This window comes from Dromiciops gliroides, chromosome 4, assembly GCF_019393635.1.
Source record: "Dromiciops gliroides isolate mDroGli1 chromosome 4, mDroGli1.pri, whole genome shotgun sequence".
Classification (NCBI taxonomy): Eukaryota; Metazoa; Chordata; class Mammalia; order Microbiotheria; family Microbiotheriidae; genus Dromiciops; species Dromiciops gliroides.
Genome location: NC_057864.1, coordinates 126,517,172 through 126,541,317, shown reverse-complemented (window position 1 = coordinate 126,541,317; position 24,146 = coordinate 126,517,172). Strand labels below are relative to the sequence as shown.

General features: G+C 37.1%; 1 protein-coding gene across 4 annotated transcripts in view; it reads left to right on the top strand.

The window, feature by feature from the left end:
* Positions 1-24,146, top strand: part of TP53BP2 (tumor protein p53 binding protein 2) — an 85,210-nt gene that overhangs the window by 55,888 nt on the left and 5,176 nt on the right. For all 4 annotated transcript variants that reach the window (XM_044002632.1, XM_044002631.1, XM_044002635.1 and 1 more), the window contains 5 exons: positions 8,286-8,757; positions 10,098-10,870; positions 12,657-12,794; positions 13,462-13,595; positions 17,017-17,183. In XM_044002632.1, the coding sequence (XP_043858567.1) occupies positions 8,286-8,757; positions 10,098-10,870; positions 12,657-12,794; positions 13,462-13,595; positions 17,017-17,183 (1,684 nt within the window). The remainder of the gene's footprint in view (positions 1-8,285; positions 8,758-10,097; positions 10,871-12,656; positions 12,795-13,461; positions 13,596-17,016; positions 17,184-24,146) is intronic.

Below are 24,146 nucleotides of genomic sequence, written 5' to 3'. Positions count from 1 at the left end.
TTCTCTTGAACTTTATAATATTCCTTTGAGTAGATACAACAGGTATTATTACCATTTTATAGCTGAGGAAACTGAGGCTCAGAGTGGTTAAAGTTTTCCTGTCTAGTTTTTCTGGTAGTTTTTTTTGGGGGGAGGGAGGGACAATGAGGGTTAAGTTATTTGTCCAGGGTCACATAGCTCAAGTGTCTGAGGCTGGATTTGAACTCAGGTCCTCCTGACTCCAGGACTGGTGCTTTATCCACTGTGCCACCTAGCTGCCCCCCTGGTAGTTTTTTTTTAATCAAAGATTGAGTCCACCCCCAGTAACTTAGATCTGAGGGTTGTCAAGGACCATGATACTATGTCTGTTTACTTCTATATGTTGTGTTCCTGTTCTACTTCATTGATGGGCCTCTCAATTTTTTCATCTAGTACTAAATAGTTTTTATGATTACTGCTTTGTTGTGTTGTATGTTTGAGATCTGGTCTTTCTGGACCCTTTTCCTTCCCACTTTAATTCATTATTTCCCTTCAGATTTTTGACTTTTTGATTTTCCAGATCTATTTTGTTATTTTTCTAGGTCTAGAAAGTAATCATTTAGTAGTATGATTGCTATGGCATTAAATAAGTTAAGTTTATTTAGGTATTTTTAATTTTAAAAATCATTGTTATTTTTATTACGTTGGTCCATATAACCATGAACATATAATGATTCCTTATTTGTCTTTATTTCTTTAAATCGTGTTTTGTAATGGTAGTCATATAGTTTCTGTGCATATTTTGGTAGGTAGACTCCTAGCATTTTATACTCTTCTGTAGTTATTTTAAATAGAATTTCACTTTTGTTCTCTTCCTTCTGGGAAGATCATTAGAAATGCTGATGATTTGTGTGGATTTATTTTGTAGTTTTCTATATTCCTGAAGTTATATATTGTTTAAATTAACTTTAGTTGACTTTCTGGGTATACCATAATATCGTGTGCACTCTTATCTAGTAATATCTACTCTAGTGATGGCAGTGGATATTTTTGCTTTATTCTTGATGTTAATGGAAGGGCCTCTAGTTTTGTCCCTATGTAATTGTGGATCTTGTTTTAGATAGCTTTTTCTGCATCTATTGAGGTAATCATTTTTTTTTGTGGTTTGTGTTATCAATATGAATGTTGTGTTTATAATTTTTCAACATTAAAATTATATTGCTTTTGTTGTATAATTCCAACCTGGCGTGCGTGTGTGTGTGTGTGTGTGTGTGTGTGTGTGTGTGTAGTCTTTGTGATTTATTGCTATAGTCTCTTTGTTAACATTTTATTTAAAATTATTGCATCAATATTCAGTAGGGATGTTACCTATGGTTTGCTTTCTTTGTTTTGATTCTCCCTTTAAGTATCAAGTCTTTCTTTGTATTATAGGAGGAATTTGTTGGTTATCTCCTTATTTTTGCAGTAAGTTTCTGTACTTGAAGTTGGTTTTTGAACATTGTTTAGAATTTGCTTCTACATCTCTGTGGTCCTGGATAGTTTTTGTTGTTGTTGTTGTTGTTTTGGAGGGGACATTCATTTATAGCTTGTTCCATTTTCTTTTGTTAAGCTAGAATTTTAAAAAATTCTTCTTGTTCTTTTGAGTTTTTTTGTGTGAGAGGCAAATTGGATATATGGAGCATTAATCTCCCCCTTTAACTTTCCCTTTTATATATATCTATATCTATATATCTATATATCTATATCACAGCTATATATTTCAATTAGAAAAAGGAGCTACTGAGCTTTAATCTGTGAAGAATCAGTTTTTTATTTATTGCTTGGGAATTAATTAGACAACAAGAGCTGAAGCCAATTAGGGAAATAGGGAAGGAGAAATACAAATGAATAATCTTAGATCTAAGCTTAGTCTATTCCTTATAAAACTCACTGAATCCCAAACTGCCCACCAGACCGCGAATCCCTGAAAAGACCAAACACCAAACCATGTGCACTCCTTTCAGCTATATCTATATATCTATATATCTATATATCACAGCTATATATTTCAATTAGAAAAAGGAGCCACTGATCTTTAATCTGTGAAGAATCAGTTTTTTATTTATTGCTTGGGAATTAATTAGACAACAAGAGCTGAAGCCAATTAGGGAAATAGGGAAGGAGAAATACAAATGAATAATCTTAGATCTAAGCTTAGTCTATTCCTTATAAAACTCACTGAATCCCAAACTGCCCACCAGACCGTGAATCCCTGAAAAGACCGAACACCAAACCATGTGCACTCCTTTCAGCTAAAACTTCCATTATATATCTTCACCACAAATAATTTTTACCACATTTGGTAAATATTCATCATTTTCATTTGTTGGTCTTTTTAAAAAAATTTTTACATAGGTGCAATATTATCTTGTAATAGCTTTTAATTCTTAATTTGTTGTGAATTCTTCTTTTAAAAATTTTGATACTGGTAATTTGGTTTCTTCTTTCTTTAAAAAAAATCAAATTAGATAATGGTTTATTTATTCTATTTTTTAAAAATCCAGCTCCTGGTTTTATTAATAAGTTAATTCATGGACTTTTTAACTTTCAATCTTATTAATCTTGATTTTCAAGATTTCTGTTTTTGTGGTTAATTGAGGTTTCTTAATTTGTGGTTTTTTTTTTTAGAGTTTGCATGCCTAATTTGTTGATTTTTGTTCTTTTATTGATGAAAATTATTGGAATATACATTTTCCCCTTAGGACTGCTTTGTTAACATCTCAAAAATCTTGGTATTTTAAAAAAATTGTTGCGATTTTTAATTATTTATTTCTATTTGTTTTTGATCCACTAATTCTTTAGGATTAAATGATTTAGTCTCCATTTAACTTATTTATTTATTTGCTTATATTTTTTTTTGGTGGGGCAATGAGGGTTAAGTGACTTGCCCAGAGTCACACAGCTTGTAAGTGTCAAGTTCTGAGGCTGGATTTGAACTCAGGTCCTCTTGAATTCACGGCCAGTACTTTCATCCACTTTGCCATCTAGCTGCCCCTTTCATTTAACTTTTAATCCTTTTTTTTATTGGCCTTGTATGAAACAGATTTTTTATTGCATTGTGATAAATAAAGAATATTTCATAATTTTACCTTTTTTATTCGTGAGTTTTTTAATGCTCTAAAACGTGGTCAGTTTTTGTAAAACTAAGGATGTATTTTTCTCTTTCCTTTCAGAAATCACCAGGAATCTATTATATTTTTAAAAAATACTATTGAGTTCCTTAACTTCTTTCTAGTTTAGCTTTTGGTTAGATTTTTCTAGCCCTGAAAGGGGGTACATTGAGGTCTCCCCACTATTATAGTTTTTTTCTTTATTTCTCTCCATAACTTGCTTAGATTTTCCTTTAAATATTTAGATGCTATGCCGTTTGTTGCATATGTGGTAACTATTGAGATTAATTCTTTGCCTATGGTATATCTCAGTACAATGTAGTTTTTCCCATTTATCTTGTATGTTAAGATTGAATTTTCTATTCAGTTCTGGTCTTTTCACCAGGAAAGATCGAAAGTTCCCAATGTCATTAAATGTCCATCTTTTCCCCTGAAAGAGAATGCACATTTTTGCTGGGTAATAGATTCTTGGCTGCAGTCCAAGCTCCTTTGCCTTCCGGGATATCATATTCCAAGCCTTGTGGTCCTTTAATGTTGAAGCTGCCAGGTCCTATGCAATCCTGACTGTGGCTCCATGATATTTAAATTGCTTCTTTCTGGCTGCTTGGAGTATTTTATCCTTCACCTGATAATTCTGGAATTTGGCTACAATATTCCTTGGGGTTTTCCTTTTGGGGTCTCTTTCAGGAGGAGATCGGTGGATTCTTTCAATGATGATTTTATCCTCTGATTCTATGATATTAGGGCAGTTCTCCTTAATAATTTCCTGGAATATGGTGTCTAGATTCTTTTTCTGGTCATGGCTTTCAGGCAGTCCAATGATTCTCAGATTGTCTCTCCTTGATCTGTTTTCCAGATCAGTTGTCTTTCCAATGAGGTATTTCACATTTTCTTCTATTTTTTCATTCTTTTTTTTTTTTTAAGTGAGGCAATTGGGGTTAAGTGACTTGCCCAGGGTCACACAGCTAGTAAGTGTTAGGTGTCTGAGGCTGGATTTGAACTCAGGTACTCCTGACTCCAGGGCTGGTGCTCTATCCACTGCGCCACCTAGCTGCCCCTATTTTTTCATTCTTTTGATTCTGCTTGACTGATTCCTGGTGTCTCCTGGATTCCTTATCTTCCAACTGTCCCATTTTAATTTTTAAGGCATTGTTTTCTTCAGTGAGATTATGCACCTTTTTTTCCATTTGGCCAGATGAATTTTTTAAGGAATTGTTTTCTTCAGTGAAATTATGTGGTTCCTTTTCCAAGCTGCTGATTCTTTTTTCATAGTTTTCTTGTTTTGCTTTCATTTCTCTCCCCATTTTTTCTTCTACCTCTCTCAATTGATTTTTAAAATCCTTTTTGAGCTCTTCCAGGAAGGCTTTTTGTTCATGAGACCAATTTACCTTCCCTCGTGAGGCTTCACATGTAGGCATTTTGAGACTATTGTCCTCATCTGAGTTTGTGTTGGCTTCTTCCCTATTGATACAGAAGCTCTCAATGGAGAGGGCTCTTTTTTGCTTCTTACTCATTATAGCAGCTTGTTTATTTATTTTTTAAGTTGAGGTCTGCTCTGGGGGCACCAGGGTCCCTGTTTTGGGCTTCTTATGCAGGGGTATAGGTGCTATGTGACTGGCTTTTTACTCTGAGGCCTTTATAGTGTGTGCAGTTTGACCCCCTGCACTTCCATTCTGGGTGCGCTCGGCGAGGCGCCCAATCTTGCCTGTCCTGTTCGTGGCCCTACCGCCCGCCCTCTCGGCCGGTGCAGGTAGGTTTTTCCACTGTCCTTCTTGGCCACCAGATTTTTAAGCCAGGTTCCAGGGGCCTCAGTTGTTCAGCTGTGGCCCACAGCTCCTGCTGACTTGCCCCGACCCCCTCAGCGCTGGGCTGCTGCCCTGCGCTGGGCCTCCCTTTTGCCCGAGTCAGACCGACCTTTTCCTGAAGTCTTCTAAATTATCTCTGGTTGGAAGACTGTGTCTCTCTGTCTCTTTGCAGGTTCTGTAGTTTCAGAATCTGTCCAGAGGCTTGATTTAATGTTCTTTTTGAGGGAACAGAAGGAGAGCTCAGGCAGCTTGCTGCTTCCTCTCCGCCATCTTGGTTTCGCCCTCCCATTTATCTTAATTTAAGTATATTTTTACTGTTGCCTTGTCTAACATCATGATTGCTATCCCTGCCTTTTTTATTTCAGCTGTGTGAGAAATAATTGTTAATGACCAATATCATGGGGAACTTCAGATTCCTTTTTTCTATCAAAGGCTATAATCTAGACTTCTGTCCCCCTCAAGACCACACCCAGATAGAAGCCTGCTGGCTCGGTCTGGGTGGGGTCTAAATTCTTTGGTTTGATTACCATATATAGAGCTATTGTCCCTAATCAAAAGGGCTGTGATCCAATTAGATTTGATTACTGTAGGGGCAGCTAGGTGGTGCAGTGGATAGAGCACTGGCCCTGGAGTCAGGAGGACCTGAGTTCAAATCCGGCCTCAGAAACTTAACACTTACTAGCTGTGTGACCCTGGGCAAGTCACTTAACCCCAATTGCCTCACCAAAAAGGAAAAAAAAAAAAGGTTTGATTGCTGTATAATGATCCATCTCTTAGCAAAAGGGATAAAAAACTAAAAAAGTAGCTACTCCAGCCTCTTTGGACCACCGAGAGGCTAGGGAGCCACTTTGTCAATTCCTTACCTGTGGAGATTGATAAATTGATAATATGCTTATCCAAAATTGTCTCTCTTCATAATTATTTTAACTCTCACAGTTTAAGCAAAATAGATTTTACTCCAGCTCCTTTTTAAAAACTCTGTATGAATCTTTATGTTCCAGCTGTTTCTTATATTTAGCATATCATTGAATTCTTATTTCTGATCCATTTTGCTATCCTCTTCCATTTTATGGGTGAGTTCATCCCATTCCCATTCAGTTGTGTTTGTTAATTGTATATTTCCTTTCATTTTGTTCTCTTATCCTTTTTTCCTCTCACCTCTTTAATAGAAGAGGAAGGATGAAATAGAAGCATACTCAGCAATGATATCCCAACTAAAGGAAATTTATTATTTGCACTAATTGAGACCATGCTGTATTTTCACTTTACTCTTCAGTTCATTATGTCTGGTTGCTTTTTTTTCATTTCTTGAAATATGATATCCAGGGGCACCTAGGTGGCACAGTGAATAGAGTACCGGCCCTGGATTCAGGAGGACCTGAGTTCAAATCTGGCCTCAGATACTTGACACTTACTAGCTCTGTGACCCTGGGCAAGTCACTTAACTCCAATTGCCTCACCAAAAAAAAAAAAAAAAGAAATATGATATCCAGGGTCTTTTTTTTTGTTCATGGCTTTCAGGTAGTTTAATGATTCTTAAAATACCTCTCTTTAATCTATTTTCTAGGTCAACTGATTTTGATAGGAGATCCCTCACTTTTTTTTTTCCAATTTTTTTCAGTTCTGACTTAAAAAAAAAAGATATTTCTTGTTGTCCAATGGAATAATTAACTCATTTTTGGTCCATTCTAATTGACACAATGTTTATTATTTGAGTAAGGTGTTGTTTCTCTTGTACCAAGTTGTAATTCTTTTCCCAAGTCTTTCCCTACATAGCTTTCATTTGTTTTCCCCCCCTCTTTTGGTCTCATCTTCTTAATAATATAATTTTTAACTCTTTCTTAAAACTCCCACTTCCTTTCTTCTAGGAATTCAAGTTGAACTAGAACTGTGCATTTTTCTTTGAGGTTTCGTTTGTAGGTGTTTTGAAATTATTCTCCTCTTCCAGGTTTGTGATGTCAGGCATCCCTGACATCAAATAATTATCTTTTTTGCTTATTTATTCTTCCAGTCTTGCATCCCAGATTGGGACTTTGTGTAAGGGCTACGCTCTATATCCTTCTAGCAAGCCTCTTGTGATCTTGCATTGTTTTGACCTATCTTCTGAGATCCTGCTGATTTTTTGACAGTCACAGTGACATGACTTAAGCCAAGTAATAGCAAAATTTCATTGGGCCCTGTGTAGTCAGGGAAATAATGTGATCACTGATCTCCTGGGATTTCTACATTACAGGTTTCATTTTGACTCTAGGCACCATAGCTGCAGACCTGCCCTTCAGTGGTATTCAGGTAGAAAACAGTAGGCTCCAGACCCTATTACCTGGCTGGAAGACTAAGAAGGTTCAAGAACAGCTGGGTTGCTTGCTTGACCCTGTTCTGGACCTGGGTTTGATTCCATAATCTATTTTGGGCAGTCCGATATCCTTGTCCTTACCAGGTGCTTTATGGGCTGAGCCCATGCTTTTGGGCCCTTTGGAAACTGCACTGTTGTCCTTGAGAGGCATTTTGGGGCTGATGTTCACACATAATCTCCACTGATGATAACATCTTTGTTTTAAATTTTGTTTTTGTTTTGTGGGGCAACAAGGGTTAAGTGACTTGCCCAGGGTCACACAGCTAGCAAGTGTCAAGTGTCTGAGGTCGGATTTGAACTCGGGTCCTCCTGAATCCAGGGCTGGTACTTTATCCACTGTGCCACCTAGCCGCCCCTGATGATAACATCTTTGAAAATAAAGTTTTTAATATTGGTATTTAAGACTGCCTCCTGGGTTTTTGTAGGAGAGGAGAAGTGGAATGCAAGGGAAAACTGGTAATAAAGAATCATAAAGTGTGAATTTTAAAAATATTATTTAATTCATTTTCAGAAATAAAAATGATCTCATGGTCCTCTTTTTTCCCCTCTACCAAAATGCCAAGTTGTATATTTATTTTAGCAATAATAGGATAACTTTTGTTTTTGTTTTTTTGGTGAGGCAGTTAGGGTTAAGTGACTTGCCCAGAGTCACACAGCTAGTAAGTGTCAAGGGTCTGAGGCCAGATTTGAACTCAGGTCCTCCTGAATCCAGGGCCAGTGCTCTACCTACGGTGCCACCTAGCTGCCCCATAGGATAACTTTTTATTAGTAACATCTAGAGCTATATTTTCAGTCACTTACCTTTTTCTTTCCTGTGTTTTGTGTGCCATTTATTTTATTAGGTATATGTGAAAGTAATTGTAAGACTTCATATAAATGTAAGGTATTTAAAGTTGTAACTTAATGTTCAGTGAGAATGATTCTCTCATAGTATTAGGTCATCTAGGAACCTCTTATTATATATAACACAGAACTGTCTCGGTAGTTCTCAATTTTACCTGGCTCTCTTTTGCTTTGTAGACTGCCAGTAAAAGTGTGGTGAAAGTCCCTCCGCCTGTCCCAACAAAACCAAAACAGATTAATTTACCTTCATTTGGACAAACTAGTCCGCCAGGGTCAGATGGTAAGCCTGATGGAAATCTTCAGAAGTTGCCATCAAGTGTTATGTCCTGGGGAAACAAACAGAAATTAGTAGAGCAACAGCAGCTCCATCAGAGGGTTGCCCTGCCTCCCACTGTACCTGTAGCTGGCCAGGACCAAGCCCTTTCTCCAAATTTCAAGCAGGACAGTCCACCTGCTGCAGCAGTCCGGCCTTTTACCCCACAGCCTTCCAAAGAGACTTCTCTTCCACCCTTCCGGAAACCACAGACTGTTGCAGCAAGTTCAATATATTCCATGTATACCCAGCAGCAGGCTCCTGGAAAGAACTTCCCACAGGCTGTGCAGAGTGCTGTGACCAAGACACATACACGAGGCACTCATTTTTCAAGTGGTAAGATGCTAGAATCATTTCTGTTGGCAGAGAGGGTGCTAACATTTCTTGATAGTCTTAATTTTCTTCAGTGACTTGCAATATGTAGATTATATTTATATTAGTGGTTTGCTTAATGGATGATTTTTGTTATAGTTTGGGATAACATTTCACAGACTCATCTTATGCTAGAGTTTGAGGGACCTTAGGGGTAGAGTCTACTCTAATCCTCCGTTGGTTACTTGTTTCTTAGACTGGGTGTGTATATTTTCTAATACTCTTTTATGTGCCTGAAGTACTTCAGTGAGCAAAACAGCCATTAGTTAGACAGTTAAACCTTTAGCTTAAGGACTTAAATATTAACACCCAAAGAATGAAATGAATTAGTGTCTGTAAAGCACTTTGAACACTTGTTAAGTATAAGATGGTACAATACCCGGTTTGATTAAAAGACAATAATAATGCTGACTGAATTTGATCTGAATAATAAATAATGACTAATTGTATTAGGGAAAGAAGCAACAATTCGGAGCCTTATACAAATTAGAGTGAACTTAAGGGAAGTTGGGGGATTTATAAAATAAGCAGAATATATTCTACCTCTTTTTATTTGCATTGTATTTTATTTTAATGAGAGTCTTTCTCAAGATTTGCACAGTGTTGAGAACAATAATGAAATTATTTAGAGAAGAAATATATTCTGCCTCTTTATTTACCTTGTGTATAGGACTCTTCTGTCTCAAGATTTATATAGTGTTGAGAGTAATAATGTAATTATTTGGGAAAGAACAATATAAAAAGGAATCCACTTTGATACATGTTCTTGGGATTCATGAATGTTTCTGGCTGAATGGTTTTGAAGGTTTAAATGACGCAATATCTACTATTTAATTTAATCCGGGTACATGAAAGAATTGTGTTTTCTGCTTTTATGAACTGGATGCAAGATAAAAGTAGGAGTCTAGCCTAGTCATTGTTCCGTAAACTTTTGTTGTTGTTGTTGTTGTTGTTGTGGGGCAATTGGGGTTAAGTGACTTGCCCAGGGTCACACAGCTAGTAAGTGTTAAGTGTCTGAGGCTGGATTTGAACTCAGGTACTCCTGAATCCAGGGCCGGTGCTTTATCCACTGTGCCATCTAGCTGCCCTCATAAACTTTTAAGAACTATTTATTGAAGAACTTTTTGTTGAAGGGGACGTCAAGATAACTTAACTTCAGTGAATTCATTAGTCAAATCATAAGACTAAACCAGGCTATAATCAGTATGCAATGTATTATAGCCATTTGCAACAAGTTTGTCAGATACTGATCACTTTTTGCATTGTTTAGTTAATATTAATAAGTCCTTTTCTCTTCCATTTAGTATATGGAAAGCCTGTGATTGCTAGTGCCCAAAACCAACAACAGTCAGAAAATATATATTCCAGTAGTCAGGGAAAACCTGGCAGTCCAGAACTGGAAACAGAGCCCGTATCTTCAGCCCAGGAGAATCATGAAAATGAACGAATTCCTCGCCCACTCAGTCCAACAAAATTACTCCCCTTTTTATCTAACCCTTACCGAAATCAGAGTGATGCTGACTTGGAAGCCCTACGTAAGAAACTGTCAAATGCGCCAAGACCACTAAAGAAGCGGAGCTCAATTACAGAGCCAGAGGGTCCAAATGGGCCAAATATTCAGAAACTCTTGTATCAGAGGACCACTCTGGCTGCCATGGAAACTATTTCTACCCCATCATACTCTTCCAAGCCAACTATAGTGGCTACCAGCCCTGAAAGCCCAGTGGAAATCCAGAATCCATATCTAACTGCAGAACCAGAGAAGGAAGTGGTTTCTGTCTCTCCTGAACCAGTTTCCACAGAGGAAGTAGAAAGTGCCATTACAGAAGAAAATGAAATATCAGTGCCTTCTCCTGGTCTTGATTGTGTGCCTGAGGGAATGCCAGATACCAACAGTCCTACTCAAACTCATGTAGAAGAACCAAATTTAGAGGTATCCATCCCACTCGAAGTATATTTGGAGGAGTACCCACCGTATCCACCCCCACCATACCCATCTGGAGAACCAGAAGGATTAGGAGAGGATTCTTTCAGCATGCGCCCTCCTGAAATCACTGGGCAGTTTTCTTTGCCTCCTGTAAGTAATATGATGCCTACTAATTTTTTATAACTTAAAAAAGAAAGTCAGGTCTTATTTTACTCATAAGTAGTTGATAGAAAAAAATCAGTTATTGCAAGTACAGGATAACAGTTATTATCTTTATGCAAAGATATGTAGTTTAAAAGTTTGTAAAATGTATTTACTATTTGGAGAAATTAATGTATTATAAAATTTTAAATTCTACCATGATGATGAATTTTATACCCACTTATTGCTCAAAAATGGGGAAACAAGAATTGATACCATTCTCACCTCAGGGTTATATGATGCAGTATTTTGGGTACAGTTCCTCATATGACTCCATTTTTGATTCAGTAAAATAAAATGATATTAACAAGACTGTTTCTTATTAGTATATCACAAGCATATGGTTGCTAGTACCCAAAACCATCACTAGTCAGAAGCTATTCCAGGAGTCAGGGAAAACCTGGAGGAGAGCCAAAAGAAAAACAAAAACTAAATGCCAGTGTGTACAAGTAGTATTTTTTTTCTTTTACAGATTATAGTGTCATTTTCTTGGTAAACAATCATTGACATTCTTCCTTCTCCATCTCAAATGGAGTGGAAGCTACATGGTTTTCCATTTCTATATTATATAGTTCCTAGGAAAAAGTTTATTGTTGTAACATAGATATTAGGTTGCCAATTTGGGGCCCATAAATTATACACCTGTAGCCCTATACCTTTTATACCTATCATCTTCAGAAAAAACAATTTCTAGCCTTTGCATGTTTTATGAAATGTATATTATATTGCCCTCAAATATTTTTTGCTTGGAAACTTTCCCTGAAGCAACATAAAAAAGAAATATGTATAGGAACCAGTAATTTTAGTTGATGCAATTGGTGCTGGAAACTTTTATTATTCCATGTATGGAGATAAGTTAATCAATAAACATTTAAGTGCCTGCTATGTGCCTGGCATTGTGCTAGGTGCTGAAGGTGCAAAGACAAAAATGAAACAATTCCTGCTTTCACAGAGCAGGAAGTAAAAAATATCTATTGTCACTCTCAATTTGTAGAATTTTGTTGTTGGAAAAAAACTTTTTAAAAATAGTAAGCTTAAAATATTTTACTTTAGTCAATGTATATATATTCCCGTTTAAAAAACATAGTATTAAAAAAACACATAGTATTTTAGAACATTGATATGCCTGATCATGGTTAGAATTTGTTCTTTTTATCTTTGCATATAATTGTTAATCTTTTTCACACTGAGCAGTGGTACACTGAGAGAACTCTTGTACTTTGCAGCAGAGACATCAGAGAAGATCCTGCAAAACTCTGCAGGGCAGCCCAACCAGATTACAGTGAAATTGGGAAATGTTCAACAAAATAAATAAAAATACAATTTAACATAGATAATGTGAATTCATGGTTTTCTAGGTCAGTTTATCGCTGGCAGGGAACTTTTTGAATGTGATACCATAGTTCTACAGCTACTATCACAAGCTAATCTGAGTATTTATCTACTAGAAACATCTTCAGTATTCCTGCCCACTTTAAAAAAACATAGAATTTGCCTTGCCAAGTCAAGTAGATAATTCACTTATCTGCGTCAACTGTGGCTTATTTTTGATGCTTCACAGAAAAATGACCCTCTGCCACATCAAATTACACATGTGGTTTATTATATATTAATCGTGTTTTCAGTAATTTCTGTACCAGTTATATGTCTAATTCATTTAGATTTTGTTTCCGATTCTTAATTTCTACTTCTCAGGATTAACTTTTAACTCTGTATGTTTTCTCTTTTCTTCCAGGGCAAAAGGACAAACTTGAGAAAAATTGGCTCAGAGAGAATTGCTCATGGAATGAGAGTAAAATTCAATCCCCTTGCTTTACTTTTAGATTCATCTTTGGAAGGAGAATTTGACCTCGTGCAGAGAATTATTTATGAAGTATGTTTACTATTGGCAAATTGCTTTTAGACATGACTTTTAATTTTGTTGTTAAATTCAGATCGGAGAATTACTAATTGAAAAATAGTATTCTTAAATTGTTTTAGAGTGGGCTAGAGCCCTTAGGAAACACCCAAGTAGGGTAAAGATGGAAATTGAATAATTGATGTCAATTCTTTGCCGGTATGGAAATTGGTCATTGCCATAAGGTCCTCTAAAGTACTTTCTTGTATCATATCTACACTATTGAAATAACATTTATTAAATGCTCATCTGTGATTGTTTGGTTTTTATGTAATTGGCTAATTAGATAATCAGCTCTAAGGCTGATGGCCTAGAATATTTTTATTTGCTTTTTCTCTCTTTCCTGTATTATACAGATCCTACTTAGAAATTTGTTGAAGTAGCTCCTGTAGAAAAAAAATCTCTCTTCCCCCCAATCATTTTTGACTTAATTGCATTGTGCCATCACTTGATGTGGTGGTTTCCTTATTTGTGTAATTAATTTTGGTATAGTGAGTCTCTTAGTTCTGATGGATTTCAATTATGTTCTAAGAAAACAACCTAGAAAATATTTTTTTCTTGCATGCATCCAAGGAACCAATTAGTAGTGTTGTGCCACATGGCACAAAATTTGGATGATTTCTTACCTCTTTTTGTTTTATAGGTTGATGATCCTAGTCTGCCTAATGATGAAGGTATTACAGCACTTCATAATGCTGTTTGTGCAGGTCACACAGAAATTGTGAAATTCTTGGTGCAGTTTGGTGTGAATGTAAATGCTGCAGATAGTGATGGATGGTAAGAATTGCCTTTTGCTTCTTGAGATGCTATTCAAATGAAGTCGTTTAGGGGCAGCTAGGTGGCGCAGTGGATAAAGCACCGGCCCTGGATTCAGATAGACCTGAGTTCAAATTTGGTCTCAGACACTTGACACTAGCTGTGTGACCTCGGGCAAGTCACTTAACCCTCATTGCCCTGCGAAAAAACCCAAAACAAACAAGCAAATGAAGTAGTTTAGATGCAGAAAATCAGTTATTCATTTTTAATTATGCATCTACTGTGTGCAAGGTAGTTTATCAAGGCATTACAAGAAATACATAGACTGCCTTCATAGTAGATATAGACTAGTTGATATAACTGCATGAAAATTTAAACAATATTCTTTTATTCAAGTTTTCTTATACAAAATGATTAATATGGCAATGTTATACACAATTGTACATGTATAACCTATATTGGATTGCTTGTTGCCTCAGGTTGAGGTGAGGGGAGGGAGGGAAGGAGGGATAAAAATTGGAACCCAAAACTATAAATAAAAATGTTTATTACTTTAAAAAATGTTTCAACGATAATAGAAATATTCAAGACAACATATAAGATCCCCCAAATCTGTCTGGGCCTATGATTTCCTAAGTATAGAGAATTCTTGGTGAACAGCCTTTTTCTTTTTTCTCTCTCTTTTTTTCTTTTTTTTTTTTGTGAGGCAATTGAGGTTAAGTGGAACAGCCTTTTTCTTAATGAAGACCAGCCATTCTTTTGCAACTTAGAATCTCAGGCCTTACACTGAGGGGCTTGGTGACTTGGGCAGTCACATATGAAGAGTACATCATGGGGCAGCTAGGTGGCACAGTGGATAGAGCACTGGCCCTGGAGTCAGGAGGACCTGAGTTCAAATGCAGCCTCAGACACTTAACACTTATTAGCTGTATGACCCTAGGCAAGTCACTTAACCCCAATTGCCTTACCAAAAACAAACCAAAAAAAAAAAAAGAGTACATCAGAAATGGAAGCTGAACCTGATTACTCCTTACTCCTGAGTAGGCTCCCCTACCTACTGTGCTGCACTGCTTCTCATCTTCAGGACTGGGGAGGGGACATTTCCCTGCTGAGTAAAATGTGTTTCTGAGCCCATCTCTGTGTGTGAATTCTTCCCTCCTTTGTTCAGTGTGGTGCCAGTGTCATTTACTCCCCCCAGCCCTCTTCTTGTTTCTATAGATATCTACTTGTGCACCCAGATTCTGTGAGATAATTTTCCCTAACCTTTTTTTCCCTTGTCCTCAGTGTATTTCTCTTCCCCACTCTTTCTATTCTTCTCTTAAGATCATTGAGAATAGCAGAACCATTTCTAGAATTTCTGTCTCATTAGACTTCCTCTGAAAGCTATGATGATGATAGGGTTCAGAGGGGGACACTTGTATCATCTCCTCATATTTTAATGTAAGTCATTTATCCTTTTTTAGTCCTTCATCATTGTTTATTTGTGCTTCACTTTTTTACATTTCTCTTAATTCTTGTGTTAGAATTTCAGAATTTCTATGCAGCTTGTCTTTTCATCCGGAATGCTTAGATGTTCTCTAAGTTCCATTTCCTCCCTGTAATTATACTGAGTTTTGCTAAGTTCTTGGAATGTAAGCCCATATTCTTTGCCTTCTAGAATATCATATTGCAAGTTCTTCACTCCTTTAGAGGGGTGGATTTATCATGTATGATCCTAACTGTAGCTCCTTGGTACTTGAATTCTTTCTTTCTGGTCACTTGCAATGTATTTTTTCTTTGACCTGGAAGCTCTGGATGTTGGTTATACTGTTCCTGGGAGTTTTCATTTTAGCGTTTTTTTCAGACAGTGATTGGTGTGGTAGATTCTTTCTGTTTCCCCTCTGCCCTCTGCTCCTAAGCGATCTGAGCAGTTTTTAGATTTCTTGAAAGATGATGTCTAGGCCTTTTTTTTTTTTTTTTGGTCATGGCATTCAGATAGTCTATGAGTCTTAAATCATATTTCTCCTTGAACAGTTTTTGCTATGATACCTTACATTTTCTTCTCTCTTTTTTTTTGTATTTTAACTTTGTTTTAATCTTTTTTGTTGTCTCATGGAATCACTGGTTGCTATTTGGTCCATTTTATTTTCTCAGTGTTTGCTGCTTGGACAAGGTCTTATGCCAAGCTTTTAATTCCTTTTCCAATTCTTCCATAGTTTTTTGTTTCTTTAAAAAAATTTTTTTCCACATGCTTTTCATTTCATTATAAAAACATTTTTAACTTAACTCTTCTAGGAATTCTTGGTGATTATCTGCTTGTAGATGTTTTGACGTCATTTACTTCATCTGGGTTTGTGTCTTTTGAGTGTCTCTACCTCCCTAATAGCTCTTTATGGTGGGATTCTTTTTTTTGTTTGTTCATTCTTCCAGCCTACTTCCTAATTTTAGACTTGATCTTACAGCTGGGCTCTACTATACATCTGGAGGGAAGGTCTGGGCTGGTCTTCTTGCAGGTTTCTTGGGATATTGAATGTTCTATTATTCCAGGATCTCAGGGGCAGGCTGGGAACCTGCAGTCTTTCAGTGCTCCCAAAGTGGTCTGATCCAGGGCAAAGTATGATTATTGCCCCACTGGTTCGAGTTTTGCAAGTTCCTGATCTGGATTTGAGTCTGAGCAACAATAGACTGAGCAGCTGCTGTATTCTACCCCATCAGCCAGCTGGGAAGCTCTAACTAGTTTAAAGTGACAGATTTGTAGGTTCCCTTTTGGTTTGCAATTCCTCCTGTGGTTATTCCTTAGTAGGCTTTAGAATTGACTAGAAGGTGAAAGTGAGACCCTGCTCTTGTTCTGGTGCCACACTGCTGCTGCTGGCTTCTAAACTTCCTCCTTTCAGCACCTCTTCCTGGGGAGTTCTACTCCCAAATCTGCCCTGAATCTGTGACCCAGACCTCGGTACTGGGCAACAGAACTGTCAGCTGTTACTTGTCTCCGTCTTGGTGCTTGAATATAGGGCTAGGATGTCCTTTTGCCCCTGTACACAGCTTCTCCTTAAGTGCTGCAGTGCTTCATGCCCAGCAGAATTTTTACTGCCTCTCGTCCTCCAGACTTCAAGTCCTTTCCCTTTTAAGATGCCCTTTTATCCATTCAGTATGTATATTGTAGGTGCCTTTACTTGTTATCTCCCCTGTTAGAATATAAACTCCTCGAAGACAGAGACTATTTGTACTTTCTTTACATCTTCAGTGCTTGGCATGGAGAAATAAATGCTTGTGGATTGATTTCAGGGCTATGTTTATTGGATACAAAGCATTTCTGCTGGTAACTAAGATGCTTTTGGGAAAGACCACGAAATAGATGATAAGATTTAAACAAAGTTGCCTCTACAGATGTGTTAGTAGAACACCTTTCATTGAAATTTGCAAAGCACTTTTAATTTGCATATTAATTTCTTCTTTCTCATAGGACTCCATTACACTGTGCTGCCTCTTGTAATAATGTTCAGGTGTGTAAGTTTCTGGTAGAATCAGGAGCCGCTGTGTTTGCTATGACTTACAGTGACATGCAGACTGCTGCAGATAAATGTGAAGAAATGGAAGAAGGCTATACTCAGTGCTCTCAGTTTCTGTATGGTATGTATTAATTTAGTCATCAGATTTATTGGTTTCAGCCTGAATGTCTGATGTCCCTGGTCATGTGGATAACGAGCAAAGTTTTTTGATACTGAAAATGTCTAATAAGTAAAGTAGCTTAGGTTTTTTTCAAAGCTTAAATTGAGAACTTTTCCCATGCTGTAGCAATAAGGTTCTTATCTCCAACTTGAAGGGCATTGTAAATAGTGGCTTGGGAGTCTGGAGGCTTGAATTTTAATTTTGCCTCTGCCTCTTACTAGTTTGTGACCTTAGGTAAGTCCTTCTTTCGGTCTGGTACTCAGTTGCCTTATCTTTAAAATGAAGTTAAATTAGATAATCTCTGCAATCCCTTCTCCTTTTTGTCTTGGTATGCCCAGCACCCAACAGATGACTTTACACATGGTAGTTTATCTTATCCAAATAACAAATTTATTTGTTTTTCCTAAATTCCTACTCTCTTGTCTCATTGTGGTGTAGAAATGTGTCCCTGGCTTCTCTAGGACTGTTCTAGTGTTGTACAAACTCTAGCAAATTCTATAAAGATGGAAAAACTGAAGTAGAAATTTTGATCAAAGAGGGATTGTGATTTGTTTTGCTATATAGAGTACCTACACCAATAAAATCATGAGTCATTGAATCATTACTCTTGAAGTCATTGAGCTAACACTTGAGAACTTAAATTTTGGTCGTGTGTGTGTGTGTGTGTGTGTGTGTGTGTGTGTGTGTGTGTGTGTGTGTGTGTTTCCCTCAAATGATTCTTAGTCAATAGTCAGTCATTAAACATTTATTAAGCACTTAGGCACTATGCTAAGCACCAGGGATACAAAAAGAGGCAGATCACAGATCTGTCCAGGTCATACCAGCCATTCCTCAAATTGTGAGATTCTTGTCCTTTCCTTCCGTAAATCTCTTTATAGAAGCTGTCTTTGTGCTGGAGGGCCTTCCACTAGGACTTTTGATCATCCTTGGGTACTGTGTCAGTACTCAGTGTATCTGTTTGTCAACCTTCACTCTCACCATATGGTGAGCTTAATTATTGTTCTCATTGTCCATTTCCTTGATTCTTGTGTGCAGTTCATTGCAACATGCTGTACCATATTTATACTCACAGTGTGCTCTTCCATGGTTTCTTTGCAATTTTTATTCTAAAGGGATTCTTTTGATCCATGATTTGTAGCCATGTGCCATTACTGGAAGAATATTGGTACCAAAAAAAATAGATTTTTATTTCAGGAACAGCTTAGGATCATTGAAAGCTCTACACAATTTTCCAGATCAAAAATAGATTACTTACTGCCTCCTATTCACTTCAGAACCCAGTACATCTACTTCCATTTAAGATCTGTGTGTTGGTGGACTAACTTAGTGCACTGCCCATCTAGCTTCATGTTATAAGCTAGACAAAAGACCTCCTTCATTAGGTTTTTCCTGAGTGATTGTGGGTCTAGTTGAGGATGTGCTGTAGTATTTTGGGACTTGATGTAATCAGTACAATGTCACTTACAAAAAGGAACTTCTATGAGATCTTGCCATCTATATGGAACCCATCTTCCATTTCTACTCAGTGCAGGATATTTTCTCTTAAGAGTGGCAAGTCTCTGGTAAGAATGCCTCCTCTCTATGTTATGCCTCTTGATTTTGATAGAGAATTATAAGCAAAGTTGTCACTGTGGTTGCAGCTATTAGTGAATCTTGCATGATTTAAAAAAAATATTCTTTTTTTAAGGGCAATGAGGGTTAAGTGACTTGCCCAGGGTCACACAGCTAGTACACGTCAAGTGTCTGAAGCCGGATTTGAACTCAGGTCCTCCTGAATGCAGGACCGGTGCTTTATCCACTGCGCCACCTAGCTGCCCCCTTGCATGATTTTAATATGCATGGAAAATAGTATTTTATATGGTGGTTGATAGCTTGCAATGCTTTAGAAAACTGTCAATTGACTTTTTATTAATATAGCAAACACAGCAGAATTGTGTATTTGGATTAAATTATGTGATTTGCAAGATATTATCTGTTGAAGATTATTTGAAAAGCCTACTATTTTCTTAGAGTTTCATGATGGATACTCTTGATATCTTTTTACATCGATTTTATAAAGATATTTTAGAACTTAAAAAGGCTTATGAATTGGTAGTTATGATATTCTTTAATCTATCCCTCCCTTTCATCACTAATTACCTTTCCCTTTTTCAGATACCTTAAAAATCTGTCTCTTAATTTCAAAATTGTTGTCTCTGGCAGTTCTCTCTCCCCCCCCCCCCCCCATGCATTTATTTTGTTTAGTTAACTCTTACCATCTTTATCATCCTTATTGTTATTTTTACTTCCTTATATTGAAACATCATGCACTGAGGTGTTAGAATCTGAATGTGGTAGTTTCAGTGACATAGATGAAAAATAGTTGTTATATAAATGCTGCTAGGTCTGTTCCAGTTTTCATCTGTTTATTTCCCTGGTTGGTTGTCTAATTTCATTTTAAAATTCTCTTCATGCCTGTGGCCAAACTTTCTGCAGACCAAGAAAAATGAAAAGTTAGGATGGGACCATGTTGGGAAGAGTGGAGTTCATATATAATCCTAGTGCCAACTAGAGTTTGAGGTGGAGGCAGGACATGCGACATAAATCTGCCCTTCAGGAAAATCATACTGTGTGGATAATGAAGTGGGGTGAGGAGAGACTTGAGGCAGGAAAATCATCATTTTACCATAGGCCATTGTTTTAATAAGAGGCTATTATTGTTGTTCAGTTATTTTTCATGACCCCATTTGGGGTTTTCCTGGCAAAGGTGCTAGATGGTTTGCCATTTCCTTCTCCAGCTCATTTTACAGATGAGAAAACCGAGCCAAACAGGGTTAAATGACTTGTCCAGGGTCACACAGCTAGTAAGTATCTGAGGGTATTACCATAGTCTAACAAATTCATGTAGTAGTTAATCTATTGACAATAAGCTTTTTCTTATTTGAACTAGTCAGACTTCTTGGGACAGCGGACCCTGCTGTTCCAAGGACTGTATATGAAGCCTTTTCAAGTTGATAGAATCTGCTCTCATAGCCTTTGAGAAACTCAGGGTTACCTTCACACCATGGTGGGATGGGTGGCACTCAGGTCTTTAGTAGATTATTGAGGTAGTATCAGTGTTTTTAAGTGACAAATTGAGCATCATCAAGAGGTAGTCATTGCAAAAATGGTGAATGTAATGGACATCTTTAGATATGCTGCTAATTTTCTGATCAACAAAGCAACTGAAATGTGCAGAGACATAGACACAGACAGACATATACACACATATTCTATAAACTCTAGAGTATAGAGACTGAAGTGATTTCTTGTACATTGAGGTAGACAAAATTAGCTCATATATTTTAATACTAAGTAACTGGAGCCTTTAAAACTAAACTCACTAATATTGAACACCAGTTATGCTTTTAAAAGGACAAAACCTTTTCTCTGCAAAATGTAAAACTTTTTTTTTTAAATAGAGTAAATAGAACCATGTTTTCTTGATGACTCAGGGTCATTATTATGAATAATAGCTTATACTACTGCTATGTTAAGTGGTGTTCACTGGGCTTAATGAAATATGTAAAGCTGTTTGGTTCTTAAAAGTGGTCTCAAGGGGCAGCTAGGTGGTGCAGTGGATAGAGCACCGGCCCTGGATTCAGGAGGACCTGAGTTCAAATATGGCCTCAGACACTTAACACTTACTATCTGTGTGACCCTGGGCAAGTCACTTAACCCCAATTGCCTCAGGAAAAAAAAAAAGTGGTCCCAAGGTGATATTTTTTTGAGTTCTTAACTACTTTGTATAATTTTCATATCTTTCTGTACCATCAGCTGTTACTTTATTGGTGCTATTAATATGTTTGCTACTAGCACTCCCTTCTGATTTGCTGCTTCCCATCTGCTGTGGGTAGATTATCATGCAACCAAACCAAGTGAAAGCCTAAAGAAACTTTCCTTATGAGTACAAATGCAAGATATTTACTACATGGGTTGGTTTCACCTCTGTAATAATGATTTGTATGTTTGTCATCATCTCACTACTATATTTTGGTTTATCTCTTTATGTGCCCCAGCAATTAGCATAGTGCTCTGCATATAGTAGTTACTTAAATGTTTGCTGATTTGTCTGCTTTTTAGTGGGGAGGGGTTGGTCTTTGTAGAAAAATTTTAGAATGAGTGGTGCAGACCATAATGTTAATAGGATTTCTGGGGAAAAGGAGTCATTGTGGGCTGGAGGAGTTAGGGAAAGGTGTGTGGAGAAAGCAGAAAATGAACTAGGCCTGGGCGTTACATTCTATAAGTTTGTATTCTTATTTACGAGGTTACAGACTTTGTGTAAAAAGATTTTGTTTAAAAAAAATTATAGCTAGCATTTGTATAACAAAAAGTTTAGGTTTATAAAAGCATATTACCCAAGTTATCTCAATTAATCCTCATTACAACCCTGTAAGATAGTTGTTGTTATCATTCCCATTTTACACATTTAGAAACTAAAACTGAGTGGTTAAATGATTTACCCAGGGTCACCCAGCTAGCTAATAAGTGTGTGAGGGAAAATTTGGACAGTCTTCCTGACTCCAGTCCAGAAGGCTGTGCCACCTACTTATCAAAATAAAAACACCCTCCTCACCCCCAATGTCAAATTGTTCATTATCATTGATGACCATATTAGAGAACATTATTACCATGTTAGATACTACTCTGTTGACTAAACAAGGGCAAGGAAAGCACTTCACATAGAAACAAATTCCTAAATAGTGATAACAAGGCAGAACTGTTTATATGAAGAAATTTATATTTAATGTTTTCTTTGTGGCATTGCGTCTTGCTAAGATGAAAGTAGTTTGTCTTATGCTGAATAATGTAAAGAAAACCTGGTATTATGTAAATTACTGTATTAAACCTATGTTTATAGCCCATTATATTGTCAGTCAGTAAGCATTTATCAAGCACCTACCCCTTGCCAGGTGTTGTACTAAGTGCTGAGGGCACAGAAAAAGCGCAAAAGATAGTCCTTTCCCTTCAGGAGCTCCCAGACTAATAGGAGCATGCAAACAGCTATGTAAAAACAAGATATTTGCAAGGTGAATTGAAGATAATCTAGAGAGGGAAGGTACTAGCATTAAGGGGGAGTCAGGAAAGGTTCCTTGAGGAAGATGAGATTTTAGCTGGTACTTGAAGTAAGCCAGGGAAGTAAAGATGCTGAGCTGAGGAGGAAGAGTATTATAGGCATGGGGAAACAGCGAGTCAATCCCTGGAGCAAGGAGATGGAGTGTCTAGTACAAAGATTGTTAGCAAGGACGCTAGTGTCATTGGGTCATAGAAGACTTTGGGGGGAATTGAGGTATAAAAAGAATGGAAAGCTAGGAGGGGGCCAGCTTGTAAAGGACTTTGAATACTAAACAGAGGGTTTTATATTTGATCTTGGAGGTAAGAGGCAGCAACTGAAGCTTATTGAGCTCATGAAACTCTTCCTTTAAACCTATCTCCCATTGTCCTTTTCACTTATTTGTTCCAAGTTCATGTCCTTCTCTCTTATAGTCTGGCTGCAGGACATTCTTTCTTTTGAAATATTCTTTAAGATCTGGCCCATTGTTAACCCTTCCTAATGCTAGCAACTTTTTTTTCTTGTTGTTAAAGAATTGTTGAACCTGCCCCATAGGATCATAGATTTAGAATCAGACGATAGGATCATAGATTTAGAATCAGAAGGGACCTCAGTTGCCATGAGGTAGTATCTAAATTAACTCAGATCTTCATGGCTCCAAGACCGGTGCCCTATCCATTGTGCCAAGTTGTTTGACAATGATAGGATTCCCTCTAATTTCCCTCCAAAGTCAGTGAGAATGACACTTGTGTAAATGAATTGAGCATGTAAAATGTGTTTAGAAGTGGTTTTTTTAAAGTCTGGTTTTTACCTGCTTCAGATTACAAAAGCAAATTTATGACTCAATTTGGGTACAGAAGCATATGATTCAAAAATGCATTTCAATTCCTGGTTGCTAATGTAGAAACTGAGCTCTAGGTGTCATCTTCAATACAATAGGACTTCTAGAATGAAACTTTTCCCTCTCAAAACAGTACCCTGGCAAATATTTTACTTTGTAGTGTTATATTATATTTAATCTAATTATCCTTGTAAATATAGTTGTCATGCTTTGGTCTTTCTCAAATGAAAAGGTTTGAATTGAAATTCACTTGTCCCCATTAGGAGAAACCTGAGCACTCCAAGGAGGTGGACTGCCAGAGTCTTCTATTTGTAAAGAATAACCTTGGATTTCTAATTTCCCTATTGTCTAGATATACTGTTTTACATGAAATGTCCCAGTGCAGCTTATTTCATAGTAATGTTGTACTTGTGATGAATGGCATAGGGAATAGTAAACATCTTGTTAATAGTTCAGCATTCACTTCAGCTGAAGACTCACTATGTTTGAAAGAGGGAATGTCTCTTTGGCTTTTGAAGATGCTAAGGTGAAAACAATAGTTTACTCTGAATTATTCAGAACCTTATTATCTAGATTGTAGATTATTTAGGTCCTTTTCTTCAGCTCACATTTCCCCCTTAGTTTAATGGCTCCTTAAACAACACCAACAACAACAGCAACAACACAATGCTCTTGAGCACTGCATCTAGAAGGGTGGAGAGCATAAGGAAAAATAGAAAACTCAAACAGCCATTTGAATATTAAATTGATGCAGTGGAAAATGTGCTAGATTTGGAGTCAGAGGTGCTGGGTTTGAATCCTAGCTCTTCTCCTTCCTACCTGTGTGACCTAGAATGAAAGAATAAAAGCATTTATTGTTTAGTATTGACTACAAATAAGAGCTAGAATTATACAGCAGTTTACAAAGATTATCTCATGTGATCCTCACATTGTGGGGGGAGGGGGAAGGAGGGCAGGTGCTGTTATTGTCCCCATTTTACAGATGAGGAAACAGGCTGAAGGAAATGAAGTG